Source organism: Erithacus rubecula, assembly GCF_903797595.1.
Source record: "Erithacus rubecula genome assembly, chromosome: 19".
NCBI classification, from domain to species: domain Eukaryota; kingdom Metazoa; phylum Chordata; class Aves; order Passeriformes; family Muscicapidae; genus Erithacus; species Erithacus rubecula.
Genome location: NC_136671.1, coordinates 12452936 through 12467408, shown reverse-complemented (window position 1 = coordinate 12467408; position 14473 = coordinate 12452936). Strand labels below are relative to the sequence as shown.

Genomic DNA, 14473 nt, shown 5'->3' with positions numbered 1-14473 from the left:
CATCCATCCATCCATCCATCCATCCATCCATCCATCCATCCACACAAGGGAAATAAATTCCTGTCTTACCCAGCCATTGCACAGGGACTCAGAACCAGCTCTGAACTTTGGGAATGAAATCCCAAAGGAAGGCTGGGAACACCAAAAAAAGGGAACTCTGAATTTTGTTAACTCTGTTGGATCTGCCCTCTGCTTGTACCACCTTCCCTGAGGCTCAGCACTTGTCAGAGCATTTCACACCTGATACAACATATAAAATAATTCATTTTAATTTAGATATTTCATCTCTATTATATTCATATCTTACACAGCAGGCTCGCTGCCCAGTCAGATACTCTTGGTCTCTAACAAATTTTCACTCAATAAGCAAAAAACCCCAGAAAACACCAGGAAAACTTCCCTGATAAATGTGCCTGTTCACAGGGCTTTCACTAGCTGAGTTCATAATGACAAATGAAAGCTTCAGATCCATTTTTTTTGTTTTGTTTTCAATAAAAATCTTGTTTAACAGGGTCATGAATATTCATGTTTTTGGCACAGTTCCAGATTAAGCAAGAAAAGCCAACTCAAACAAGAAAACAAGAGTGCACTTGGCTCCACAAAAGGATGCACTGGATTTTGGACACTAAACCACACTCAGGGAAAGGTATAAATCTCAAGTTTTAGTGCAATCTAGTTCTTATTCACTTAATTCACACAAATATACCTGTATCAGAATAAAAACCTTAATTGAAATGAAAATTGGGGGGAAAAAAGAAGTCTGACTATTAAGCACAATCAGCACCACTCATTTGGAATCTTACAAGAAACTTTTCTCTAAGGGTGCTTCAAGCCTTAGACACACACTAGGAAGATGTTAAAAAGCAGAAGTGGCCAGATTTTAAGAATTTCCTATAAAAATCAACCCAGATTCCAATTTTCTCCAAAATACCCATCTGAAATGAATTCCCACACATGGCTCTTTCTGCTCTGAATAATGAAGCTCTAATATAAAACAGAGAATAGCTGGTCTTTTTTTTTTTTTTTTTTTCCAATACTAAGAACATGCTCAGATTGAGTTAAACTCAATTTGTGTTTCTTATTTTTCCTATCCTTTTTATGTTTCTGGAAAAGACAAAAAAACAACAATAAAAAAAAAAAAAGGCAAAACCATTTATCCATTAACTAAACACCTGAGTACACTTCAGACTGACAATTGTGAATTTCAATACAACTGACTAATTTTCTTACATTTGGAAAGACTCAATTACCACAATCCTTCTGCCTTTCCCCTCTTTTCTTTCATGCTGGTGAATCAGTGGAGTATTTGGTGAAAAGGCAAATCACAGAGTAAATGTGACCCTTAAGCACCATTTAATATCAAAGTAATTCCTTCTCCTTTCAGATGCTTTTTGGGCAGAAAAGGACACGTGGATGCTTCACCTGCTTTTGCCATGAATCTGATAAATTTGCTGCTTGAGCAGCCAGGATTTAGATAAGGACTAATCAGAGGAAGGAGCAGCAGTGGGACACGTGGAGCAGAGGTAATTACACACCAGGACAATCTCTGCCTCTCTGAACAAAAAGTTCTCAGCGTTTCCCACTCCCTGGAACTGCTCTGGCATCCAGCTGAGCCCTGGCCATGACTCACCCTCATTTGGGGAGATGAGAACAGAGCTGTTGTGACATGAGAACAAGAGAGCAGCTCTTACTAACACCCCCAAAATGCACCTCCTGCTTCTGCTGGCGTGGAGAAAGGAAAATCCCCAGTGCACAGTCAGAAATAATTCAAACACAGCAAACCTGTGGGATTGAAACAACCCTGCAGCAGCACCAAAGCATCACCCTTATCAAGCAGGTGAGCACTGAGACCCTGCTCAGCAAACACTGCATTTAGTGCCAGCACTCCAATAAAATGCTCTGTCAAACTGAACTGTGATTTCAGTGCAAGGTGGTACAAAACCAGATGAACCTAAAAGGGTTGTGAAGATGTTTAATGAGGCTCCATCTAAAATCATACAAATGTAACACAGAGCATGCAAGCCTCTTCTTGTAGAAAATTATTAGATTTTTTAATTATTTCTTTTTAAGTTTTTTTACTCTAAGATGAGAAGATAATTTCCACATTTATCAGATAATTGGGATAGGGAGCAGTGAAAACTCTAGAAAACACTTGCAGGGAGAGTTTTTTCCAGGAGAATTCTTCCTTTCAAGAGGAGCCAGAGCTCAGGGCTGTCCCTGGCAGGGATGTCCCAGGACTGTGGGACACAAATCAAGCTGCCCATGCTGGGAGGAACTGCTGACACTTTATTCTGCATCTGCATCCCCCCAGAGGATGTGAGGAACAGCACTCTGGAGCCTCGTGGAGGGGACTTCAGCTACTGCAGTTTTGTGGAGCTTTTCAGGAGACATTTGGGGGTTTTAAGGCAACAAAACAGAAGGACTAACACAGGGACAGAACTGCTGCTCCCTTCCTTAGTGCTGACAAAAAGGTTGGGAGGGATTCTGAACAACTGCCAAAAGTTCATGGGATCAATTCCACTTCAAAATGGAGCTGGTTAAGAGCAAAAACAAAGTTCCCACACCTCATCTTCTGTTAGATCCCATTCCCCCAGCAGGTACCAACAGCCAGCCAGGGACTGCTCCTATCCTGAACACCTGAAATCTAATTAAACACTGAAAGCAGAGCTGGAGTAGCTCCATAAAATCCTGCAAGGTGACAGCAGTCCCACAGCAGGGCAGGAGCCCTGCAGTTCACTGCTCCCCACCCAGTTCTGCACAGCTCTGGCACCCATGAGGTGTGCACAGTGAATAAAAGGGACACGTGGCACTGGGGTTTATGGCAATGTTGTCTTTGAGTAAGAAATAAAGCAGCAGTTACCATAGCAATGGACAGAGCCCATCACCTGATGCTATGAAAATTAAAGAATGCAGGCTGGAGATGACAGCACAGCCCAATTCAGTAACACAAAGAGGGATGAGGCATATTAATTTCTGCACAACTATTCAAGAATTCTTTATAGATATTTCTGAAGATATTAACATTAACCAGCTGTCACTATCTACAACCAGCTGATAAAATCTTCGCTCAGCTCTCTCCATATTTCTGCCCAGTACAAATTACAGTAGTGTTGTCTCGGGCAGATAAGAGAAAAATTCCTCAGTAGTACCCTTGAGTCTGGAAAAGGGAGAGAGCTCAGACCAGCTCTGTTCTCTTCACAGATGAATTACAGCTCCAACATCAGCCTTTTGTCATCTTCTGCCTCAAAAAACCAACATTACAAGGGCACATTGCCCACAGTCACCATCACACAACCAACAGAGACTAAGTACATACCAAAAAAATGGTTTTGTCATTCCTTTCTACTGGAAAACTGCAATCAGGCTTCTATAGAAGGGAAAATCAGAAGCTGCTGCTAATGTGGCCTCTCATGGGTGTCTGGAATCCAGAGGAATAAAAAGTAGCCTAAAGCCTGTGAATATTCTCATTACTTTCAACAGGACTAAATTTGGGCCTGTTCCTAAGTGACAGGCTCCTACTGTGGGCTGGTGTTTCCTTTCCATAGGAAGAATTCTCAATGCAATCAGGGCTTTTTCTAAGCCAGACATAACCTCAAGCAGAAAAATATTTCTGCTGCTACTGGTGGTATCTGTAGAACCTGCTGAGACCAGGCACATTGAATGACTCAGTGACTCCAGCAATTACCAGCACAGCACCTCATTTTTTAAAAGCTATGGTAAAGCTTACAGCCCTGAGTAAGCAGCCATGCAATCCACTGGAAAATTCAGTTTCCCCAAAATAGGATCCACAGCTGTCCAATGTGCCAAATGAGGAGCCCCTCAGGCTGGTCAGTAATAACATTTTTGCCTCAGTGATCACCTGTAGGGCTGAATTTCTTCCCCAGCACTCCTGGGGTGGATAAAAGACTGAGCATGACTTTATGGTCTGTCAGACACTCTTTTATCTGCAAAACCAAGTGGTGATTCATGAGCCACGAGTGTTTATGTGTTGTGGTTAACAAGTGATGAGGGGGGTTGAGGAAGGCAGCTCCACATTTTGGTGAGTGCCACATATTCCCCTTAACGAGCCTGTCCTGTGCAAAGTGCTGGCTCTGGTGGCACTTTGGGAACGCAGGGTTACATCTCAGAGCCAGAGCTTGTATGAAAAACAGATTCTTTTAAGCAGCCTGACAGCTGAAAATGCAGAGGGTTATGTCTGAAGTGCTTCCCCCCATTTTTTCTTCCCTCCCCAGATCTATGTTGTTTCTCAAGCCTTCCTTTCTCTAGTCTTGCTGATGCAAGCCAGCAATATGAAAACCTAAAATGATGTTGCTGGAGATGATTAGGCTGTTAGTGCAAATTAACCCCCTGGCAGCTTTGCTAATATAGACACTTTGTAACACACCACGAACCAGGCAAACAAACAAAAAAAAAAAAATGCTGAATTTCCTTTTAACCCAGTCTCATCTCAACTCTGAATTAATCAGCGTTCAAAGTCTGTAGAAATGCAACTTATTTTAAAAGAGAGCACCACACACAACAGCTCACACCTCCCTCCAGAGACAGCACACTCAGGAAACACATCCAAGGGGGACCAAAGGAAATGGCAAAACTGGGAGTCAAACATTCTGTAATTTATAGGAAAGCTCAGCATCCTACAGAAATTAACCCCCCAGTGCACAGCAGCTCTTCCCGACATCCCTGTGCCTTTGTGGGAGTTTTAACTGTGCCACAAGAACAATAAACATTGCAATTTCTTCGTGCCTGTGCTGCCACGAGCAGCATTCTGCCACAACACAAACTCCAATCCGTCTGACACTTTCTGTCTTAAATAACAAACCCCGCAAGCGCCAATAAAACAAACCCATCCGATTTTACAGTTCTGCTAGCACGGGATCCGCTCTTGGATTACCCCCATTCATCCTTCCATCCCAAATCCTCCCTGCAAGTCCCTCCTGCAGGTTTTACAGCCCCGGTTTTTCTCAGGGATGCTCATTTCCATTCAGACCCTCGGGCTCGCACATTCCCAACAGGAAATCCCACGGAGGATTCCCAGGAGATCCCCCAGTGCATCAGATCCCAGCCACAAACATTCTCCTGATTTCACCCAACTCCCAGCAGAGTGAAATTCCCCGCTGCTGCCTTGGGAGGACCGATCTTTGCACGGTGTCATCTGCTAACGAGGCACCGTTGTCACTAATTAGGCAGGGAACCGAGGGTTTAATTAACGCTCCTCACTCAGTCACACAAGCGGCTAATGGTCTAAACAGGAGTGAAGCAGCCTGGCAGGGTAAATCTTACAAAGCTGGGGCAGGATCTGCACCGACACTGCATTTCTGCTTTTCCAATCCACACGTTGAGAAAAGTTTTCAAACACACAAGGCTGAAGTGCGAAATTCCAAATCCATTTTATAGCGTATACATATATATACACTATGTTAATATACGTATTTATTAGTATATTTATGGATAATTATATATAGTTATATATATTTATATAGTGTATACAGATATTTCTATATAGTAGTGTATGTATCTATACAGTAGTGCACATCTATTTCTATACAGTAGTGGATATATAGTTATATATAGTAGTATACATATATATTTCTATACAGTAGTGGATATATAGTTATATATAGTAGTATACATATATATTTCTATATAGCAGTGGATATATAGTTATATATGGTAATATACACATATATTTCCATATAGTAGTGGATATATAGTTATATATGGTAATATACATATATATTTCCATATAGTAGTGGATATATAGTTATATATGGTAGTATACATATATATTTCTATATAGTAGTGGATATATAGTTATATATGGTAGTATACATATATCTTTCTATATAGCAGTGGATATATAGTTATATATGGTAGTATACATATATATGTCTATATAAAGTGGATACATACATTTATTCGCAAATATTTATATATAGGTCAGGTTTATTTACAGTTCCATGGAGTTCCCTGGGCCCAGCTCAGAGAAGCCACAGGTGCTTCCAGGACACAAAGAACATTGCAGGGCACTGCTGCCCTGCCAATTCAGTGAATTCTTGTGCAGGTTGTGTGTGACAGAATTCCCTGTGCAGGATGTGAGCGAGGTGCTGATGGAATCTCTGCAGAAGGGAGGATGTAACTGAGGCACCACCAGCTCTCCCCTGATCACAGCAGGTCCAAAACCTGCTCCTGCTCAGGAGCCAAGCTGAGCTTCACTGCTGGTCACCCAGCACATCATTTCCAAGGTGTGGAACACACAGTAATTCTAACAATAAACCCACAGCTCATTCTCAGTAGCAATGAGTACATTTCGCTGGAGAATTGTTCAAAAGGTTCCTCAGGCACCGCAGTCTTTAAGCATTTAAAGAGAACACGTGCTCTTCCCTCTGCTCTTTTCTAGGTCGCTTCAATTTCAAGTTCATAATTAGTTCCTTTTAAAACTATTAAACTGGACTCACTACCACAATGAGCCCTTCCCTCTTCTCTTGTTCTGGTGAGAAGCACTTTCCCAGGTGTTTAAAGGACATCATCCTCCCCAGTTTAGCAGTTCTGAGAAGGAGTCATTATTTTGGAGGACCCAGCTGCCTCTGGTGTGACACCAATGTCCCTGAAAAGTGCCTGCTCAGGCCTAATGAAATTAAACTGGAGCTCATGCCACTCTCCCAAAATAGCATCAACACATTCCCTTCTTTGAAGAAGTATTTTTACACCACAAATGCCTTTTAAAGCTGCACGGGGAAATATTCCCCCATTGAGTGTCACAAATGGTAATGAGGAGTGCTCCAGCAGACTGCCCCCATTGCTCACTGCAGCAGAACAGCCACACTGATGGCACCACTGCCAGGAATTTACTTCAGAGAAATCCCAAAGCACTGGCAAGGTGCTGTTGTACCTCAGCACTGGCTAAAACCATAATCCATCCCCCCCAGTGTACTTTTCTTTCAATGACCTGCTGCACTGCAGATGTGCAGCTGAATTGTTACTAATCATTCTATAGAAGGGAAAATAAAACAACAACCAAAAAAAAAAGAATCAGTAAGATTTAAAGTTTCACAAGGCTAAACACCAGATAGTGAAGTACATAAACCTTTGTCAGTGAAATATATAAAACCCCTTCAAGTCATAATTGAGAGCTCTGGGCATTTTTGCAAAGCAGCTCTGGACTGGGAGATGGCTTTAGTGGCCCTGGCAATGCCTTAAACCAACTCAATTTTCCAGTTAAAAATATCCCCTGAAGTAATGACACAACAAAACCAAGTCCAGAGGATTCAAACTCCTCTCCCTTCAGATGGCACCTGAAATACTTTTGTGCAGTGAAATGGCTCAAATATTTAAACAATGCAAAGCTGCACAGAACAAGGAGAATATTTTGTTGCAATTCTTGCCATCTGGAGATGCACACATACACCCAGAAGAGCATCCCACCAAACTCTTCTGTCTCTCTCCATTTCACTCCAACCTCTGCTGGCTTTAAATATGAATCAGTGTAAAAAAGCACATTTCACTTCAGAGATGAGAAACTGCATTGTCACCATGGAAAACAGATCCTTGGGATAATGCATCCCAAATTCTGGGTTAACACAGAACTCAGAGTGATTCCAGCCCTGGAATGTTTTTTGCATGTTTTGACTTTGACTTCAGGTTTTCATTACAATGTCACTTGTGTTTGCCATGATGCCAACACACTGCAGTGTCAAGAACCAATAAACCAACAATTAAGTACAGATTTCAGGGTCCTCCTGGGCTGAGAAATGCACAGACACTGCACCAGCATTCTGAATGAAGACACAACTCAAGAACATGGATAAATTCACAGGTACAGCACAGGATTCTCAATGAAGACACAACTCAAGAACATGGATAAATTCACAGGTACAGCACAGGATTCTGAATGAAGACACAACTCAAGAACATGGATAAATTCAGATATAGCACAGGATTCTGAATGAACACAACCCAAGAACATGGATAAATTCACAGATACAGCACAGGATTCTCAATGAAGACACAATTCAAGACCACACTTTCAATTGCCATGATTTGTGGCTATGAGGTCACTCAGACCAGTCTGCTTTCCTTTTGCCAGAGAAGATTTGTAGCTATTATTTCCCACCCCCCAAGCAATGATCACATGCTGTTTGCTTCAGCTCTGCATGTTGCAGTACCTCAATGAATAATATACAAGGAGCAGAAAATAAACAAGCCCACTGTGCCTGGGGATAATGTGTGGTGTGTTTTTCTTTAGGATGATTAAATGTGAGTGCATGTCAGAGGATGTAGGGCTTGCTGTGCTGGGAGCCCAAGAGGATGAGAGCACACAGCTCTCTCCAAGCAGGCAAATGGCCACAGAGAAGGTCAAGGGGGCCCCCAGGCACCCCAGCATATGCACTGCAGCTCCCTGCTCTGCTCCTGGGCTTCTTCCCAGGCACAGACACTCCTGGCTCACACTCCACACCTTGGAGATTACACTGAAGAAATCGGATTTCCACCACAGAACCAGGGACCCACTTGGCTTGGCCAGGCTTTCAGCAGCTCTGCCACTGGAGAAGCTCTGCAGGCACAGAGCTCACAGCCTGTGGGATGGTCCAGCCCACACAGCCCTGCACTGGCAGCAAAGCAGGAAAATCCATTTCCTTTCTTTTCCATGGAGTCCCCTCCTGCACACCTCCAGCAAAGCTCCCACTCGGTGCCTCAGCAGCTGCACAGACCCACCTGTGAGATTTCACACCTTCTACAAACTGCTTTGGAACATCTCACGTTCATCTTCTTGGCCAAGCAGAGGAGGAAACACCCAGAACAGGGCTGATTTCTACAAAGTCACTCACTGTACTACACCTGAAGACAACACCCACCTGCCCATCCCCACTGGAAGAAAAAATCACTTAAAAAACAAAAAATCTTAGTTTTTCAGTCTTTTGTGCTCTTGCATCATGGTTCAAAGTAACGTTAAGCAAAAATGCAAATCATCTTTCCACCAAAAGGGTTTTTTCAGCACGAGAGCACAGCCTGAGCTCTGCATCTGTACTGGGACAGAACCACCAATACACCAACACCACACCAACCTGTGTCAGACTGTGCTTTCCAGATAAATGCTCCCAAAACTGAAGCCAATCCTCTCTGTGCATAACAGCAAGTCACACAGACAACATTCCACATTCCCATCTCTGCCTCCTGCACCAGCCAGATTCATTTCTGAGCAAAGAAATTCAGCCCCAGATTTCAGCCAGCTTGTTTATCTTCAACTTGCTTTTCAGGAAAATAAAGGCAGTGACAAGGACCTTCAGAGAGTGATCCCCATTCACCCAACAAACACCCAGCTCGCTGCCTCTGCATTTCTTCTTTTACCACAGCTACATCTGTTGTTTGCAAAAGTATTCTGTTCCTGCTACTTTGTGTAAAGCGATTTTCAATAGAAGAGAAGTACCAACATCAGAAAATACTTCTAGCACGGAGGTTTCACTCAGTAAACAGGTGTCTGGGAGATTATCTCACCAATTTAACCAAAGCTGTGAACACCACAGTGGTTCTGGGATGACTAAAATCCCCCTTTTCTCAAATAAAAGCCTTTTATCTGCCAAGCGACACTTCCTGTTCTAAAGGCCATTCTCCTCGGTGGTTGTCAACTGTGTATTAATCTAATTCATATAAGCCTTAGAAATAAATTCTTTCATGTGCACAATCTTTTGGGAAACTGATTCCCTGAGGCTTCAGAGAGCAATTGTTGCTTATCGCCGTGGAAATTTCCACTGAATTTAAAGCCTGGTAACAAGTTAAAAAAAGATACATCAAATTTTTCAGTGATTAACAAGTTTCCCAGTCATTGTCATCCTCAAAGGATTTTTCATCTGATCGGTAGGAAAACTGCTAAAAATGAAAATAAAAGGGAAGAGATCTGACCCAGTAAGGCAGTTTCTGTGTTCCCACTGCTGTCCAAAATAATGGCACTCACTTCTAACAGTCCCTTACAGGCAGCAGCAATATCAAACACCTTGGGCTTTATTTAAAGGACAAATGTGCTGCCAAAGACAAACACTGCTTAACTGCAAGCGGATAGTTAAACCCTCCCTACAGAGCTCTCCTAACAAAACCACTCTGTGTGTGGGAGAGGCAAGCTCTGCCAGAGCACTTACAGAAAAGCAGGTAATTGAAGTTTTTCTACATTCAAACTCCATGCCTGTGCAATAAAAACCCGGTTTTTAAAGCACCATAAAGCAGGGAAGTTTTCTGATGCCGTGCTGTCTGTCATGGCACAGAAACAGCCCTGCCAGAGCAGCAGCTCTGTGCCTGTGATAAACGGCAGAGAACCGCTGAAAACCCCGGGGACAGGGGCTTTCAATCCTCCTCACAGAGACGAAAATGAGAAATTTCAGCGACTGGGAGCAGCCTGCATTGTGGACCATGAGATTCAGCCCATATCCCCAACACGCCCGGCCAGCCTCACCTGAGGATGAACTGATCCACGGTGGAGTTGTTGGCGATGGTCACGTACACGTTCACCACCTCGCCCTGCTTGACGGGCTTGGAGGGCAGCCACAGCACCACGTTGCTGTCCAGCCTCAGCTCTGCCAGCTGGGAGCCCTCCTGCCCGTGGTAGAGGCTGACAGAGCCGATCCTCTGCAGGTGGGACACGCTCTCGTCGCCCCCATCCTTGCCGGGCCGGATGGCGTTTCCCTTCCGCGCGTCCTCGGCCGTGCACTCGCCCTTCTCGTCCCCGGCCTGGATGGAGTAGTAGAGCTCCACGGGGCTGCCCTGCAGCTGCTCCAGCTGCCTCCTGCGGCCCGTGGGCGCGCTGGGGGGGCTGAACCAGGCGGGCAGCAGCTCCAGCTGCGCCAGGCAGAGCCCCAGGTCCCCCCGCAGGCGGCAGCTGCCGCGCACCTGGCGCGTCTCGCGGAAGGCGAACACGCGCAGGCAGGGCAGCGGCTCCGCGGGGCCGCGCTCGTCCCAGTCCCTGCCCGCCACGTGGAACAGCACCTGCACCCGCGGCCTGCTCAGGTAGATCTTGCTGCTCAGGATGGAGGCCTGCAGCTTCCAGTTGTAGGTGAACTGGCTGCTGGAGGCGAAGGGGCTGGAGGTGGGCAGGAGCTCCCGCGGCACCGGCTGCTCCACGGAGAAGGGGCCGTAGCTGGCGTTCAGCACCGGAGGTCTCTTGGCTTTGTAGGGGAAGAAGGATTCCACCCTGGAGTGCAGGCTGGAGTTCCTCATGAAGTCCTGGTTGGCCTCCTTGAGGAAGAAGGAAGTCTCGGCGTTGAAGAGCCGGTAGCTCACAGGGAGGTACGTTGGCAACGAAGAAAATCGCTGATTATTGTCCAGCACCCCTCGACACTCTGTCACTAACGAAAGAAAAGAGAGTCAGACCAAGGCTGCTCATGGATTCACAGCAACACTCAGCACAACTTCAGTGCAGCCACCTGCTAAGTGAGGGACCAGCAAAAATTATTTACAGGGTAGCTACATGTTTATCTATGGATGATTCTTTTCTGCATTACGTTTGCAAAAGAAAATAAAATGCAGCGTGTCAGAAAAGCCCAATGACCAACAGCCCCCAGGGCTGCAAATCACCAGCCCTGAAGGATCAAGGGGAACTTCTGCTCTAGGGGCAAAGAAACTGCATTTCTAAGGGCTCACACACACAGTTCCACTCTCTGACACATAACCTTGCTCTTCTATTTCTGTTTCTGGCACTACAGTCCATATCCACGTGGTAAAATACTGACAGTACCTCAATTTCCTACATTCTTTACATGCAGATGGGCATCACAATCAGAAGTATTTCAACAATTCCTAACACACAAAATGCACACAGAGAGGATCAGCACATGCTGGCCAATTTCAAGTTCCAGCTGAACATCAGATCCCTTTTGCCCTAAATGTTTTCCTGTTAAGATTAACAGGATATTGCTGAAAGGAAAAATGTATTCTCTAAACTAGAGTAGAGAAAAGTGGAGAAGAGTTAAAATACATCATGATTATGTCATACACTCACAACCCCTCTTCTTAACTCTCTGAAGGGATTGGCTGTAGGTACAGAAGTTAAATGCATCTAGTGCTGGATTTCTTGAGTACTGAAAAAACAGAGCTTGTCCTCAATTCCAGTGTTCTTAGGAAATCCCACCAGAACCAGGAGTTAAGGTTCAGCTCTTTAAAGAATAAAAGTAACCAGCAGCACAGCAGAGAATGCACAGATTCACCTGGAGCTCAGGGACACCTGAGGATCCCAAACACCCCACAGAGATCCTGTCCTACCACCTTCCTCACAAAGGGCTGCAGCCTGGGGATTTCTGCAAACCACATCTGCTGCCCTGGCATGTCTGGCTGCTAAGGTGCTAATTATGCAGTCAAATTTAATTAAATGTTTTCAAGTAATGAATAAACCATCAATACCTGTCACGACACCAAATGGCTGCTGACAGACACCCCCCTGCAGCCCTGTGGAGTGTGCAATGCAGAGTGCAGGGAAGGGAAAAGCTTTGCAAGGCAGGTGTGAGGTAATTAAGAAAAGAAGGAGACAAATGTAGAGGAGGGGGAAATCAGAACCCTCCAAGGACAGCAGCCATAAATTTGAAATAAGGAATTAAGATGTGTTCACTCATGTTTAATTCATGCACCACCACTGGATGATAGGAACTGCTCTCAAAACTGAGCAAACTGCAATGACTGGACAGAAATTTAAACAAAACAAGGTAAAAATAGGAAAAGAAGCAGTGAATTATCAACACAACACCCTCTGTGTCAGGCAGAATCACATTTAAAACATAAAATATTGGTTTAGTTCACTGCTACAGCCCTGCAAGGCTCTGATCCTTGGCGCACATTTAATTCTGCTGAAGATGTTACAAATGCCACCTCCTGAGCTGATTGATTTCCCTCACCTGAGCCCGTCAGGCTCCCACCCCAAAGTGCTCTAACACTTCTAAAAGGAACACAAAAGAGCCACTTGGACCATGGCCCTTCCAAGGGAAGAGGAAAACCTACAGCTTTCTTTGGCCCAGCAGCAGAACAAGAATGTGGATCCCTGAGGCAGGAGAGGTTTCCTCTCCAAGCCCCTTCCCCCTGCTGGGACCTGCTCAGCTCCCTGCAGAAAGCAACCACTGACACTCATGTGACAGTTTTAAATTAAAACACCTTTTAAATTAAAACACCTGCTCTGCCAGACAAGAACTTCTTGGTGGCCACTTTGGCTACTGAACTGATGAGAATTTCTTCCTTAGGTGTCCTGCTGCTGAGGCAGGAGCCCTGGGGTTAAGGGGAAAGCACCCAGCCCCTGGTGAAGGAAGCATGGACTGATTTAATCACACAGATAAGAGATTGCTGCAGTGTTTCCATGAGCAGGGATACCCCAGACACAGCCCCACTGCTCCTGAGGGAATCTCTGCCTTCAGCAGAGCCACACAAATCAGAAATAAACTCAGCAGGCTGCAGAGACAAGGGAAGTGCTGTGATTTCAAAGGGTTGTGGGTCAGGATCTGAGGCTGAGACTCTGCAGCTGTTTCTGTGCAATTCCCAGGACTCTGGCTGCAGCACATTATCCTCAGACAGACAGTGGGCTCATTTTTGCAGCACTTCATTTATCCTGGGTTAATCACATGCATGAGGTATGCAGGACTTGGCCCAATATTAAGAAAAACAGTCATGCAACTTCTGCTTTAATAAGCTGAACACAAACAGCAAAACCCATGTGGCCAGACTGACAGCAAAAAGAAAAAGAGGCTGCACTTTTTTTTTTATTGCAGTCTGATGATTTCCACCCACTTTCATACCATACATGATGGATTCCTATATTTCTATACTGAAGGCTGTACTTTAGACAATTTATTTAAGCACTTTAAGCCTTTTACTGATAAAAGTGGTAGTTAAAATTGTCCGTTTTATTGTTAGAATCCCAACACCATGCATCAGCAACTGCAGGCCATCACTTAAGGGATTTGTTCTATTCTCTTCATCTCTACCCAATATCTTTCACATCCTGGTATAATTAATTACCCACATTTCCAGAGAATATTCTTGTATGCTTGATCAGCTCACTTTCAAAGTTCTTTAATTTATCAGAGAATCTATTTAAACAAGATGCCATGGGTTTTCCCGAGTTTCACATCACAAGTTATTCTTTTAAATAACCATTAAGTGGTGTTTACTTTATCTACCTGAAAACTGATTTTTAAAAAAGCAGTTCTGCATATCAATGCTTTCAGGTGCTCTGGAACAGATTTTTTTTTTTGTATTTTAAAATGCTTTACACCCCTTTCCATCATCCAACAGGAGTTACAGATGAAGTCCTGCATGGAAGAGGTTAACAACCATCAAACAAAACCAGTATTAGCCAAGAACAAAAGTGAAGGCTTACAAGTAATTACTTCTTCTTTGTAACAGCCTGGTGACTTTTTAATCCTCCTTCTGGCATCATATGCCTCTGCAGCACTTCATCTGAACCCAAGCAGGCATCTGCTAAGCACATCACTGGCTCCAGTGTGGCAGAGCA

At 44.4% G+C, this 14473-nt stretch overlaps 1 protein-coding gene across 2 annotated transcripts in view; it reads right to left on the bottom strand.

Annotated features, from left to right (window-relative positions):
• Positions 1 to 14473, bottom strand: part of TMEM132C (transmembrane protein 132C) — a 162732-nt gene that overhangs the window by 101141 nt on the left and 47118 nt on the right. For both annotated transcript variants that reach the window (XM_079322105.1, XM_079322104.1), the window contains one exon: positions 10439 to 11327. In XM_079322105.1, coding sequence (XP_079178231.1) covers positions 10439 to 11327 — 889 coding nt within the window. The remainder of the gene's footprint in view (positions 1 to 10438; positions 11328 to 14473) is intronic.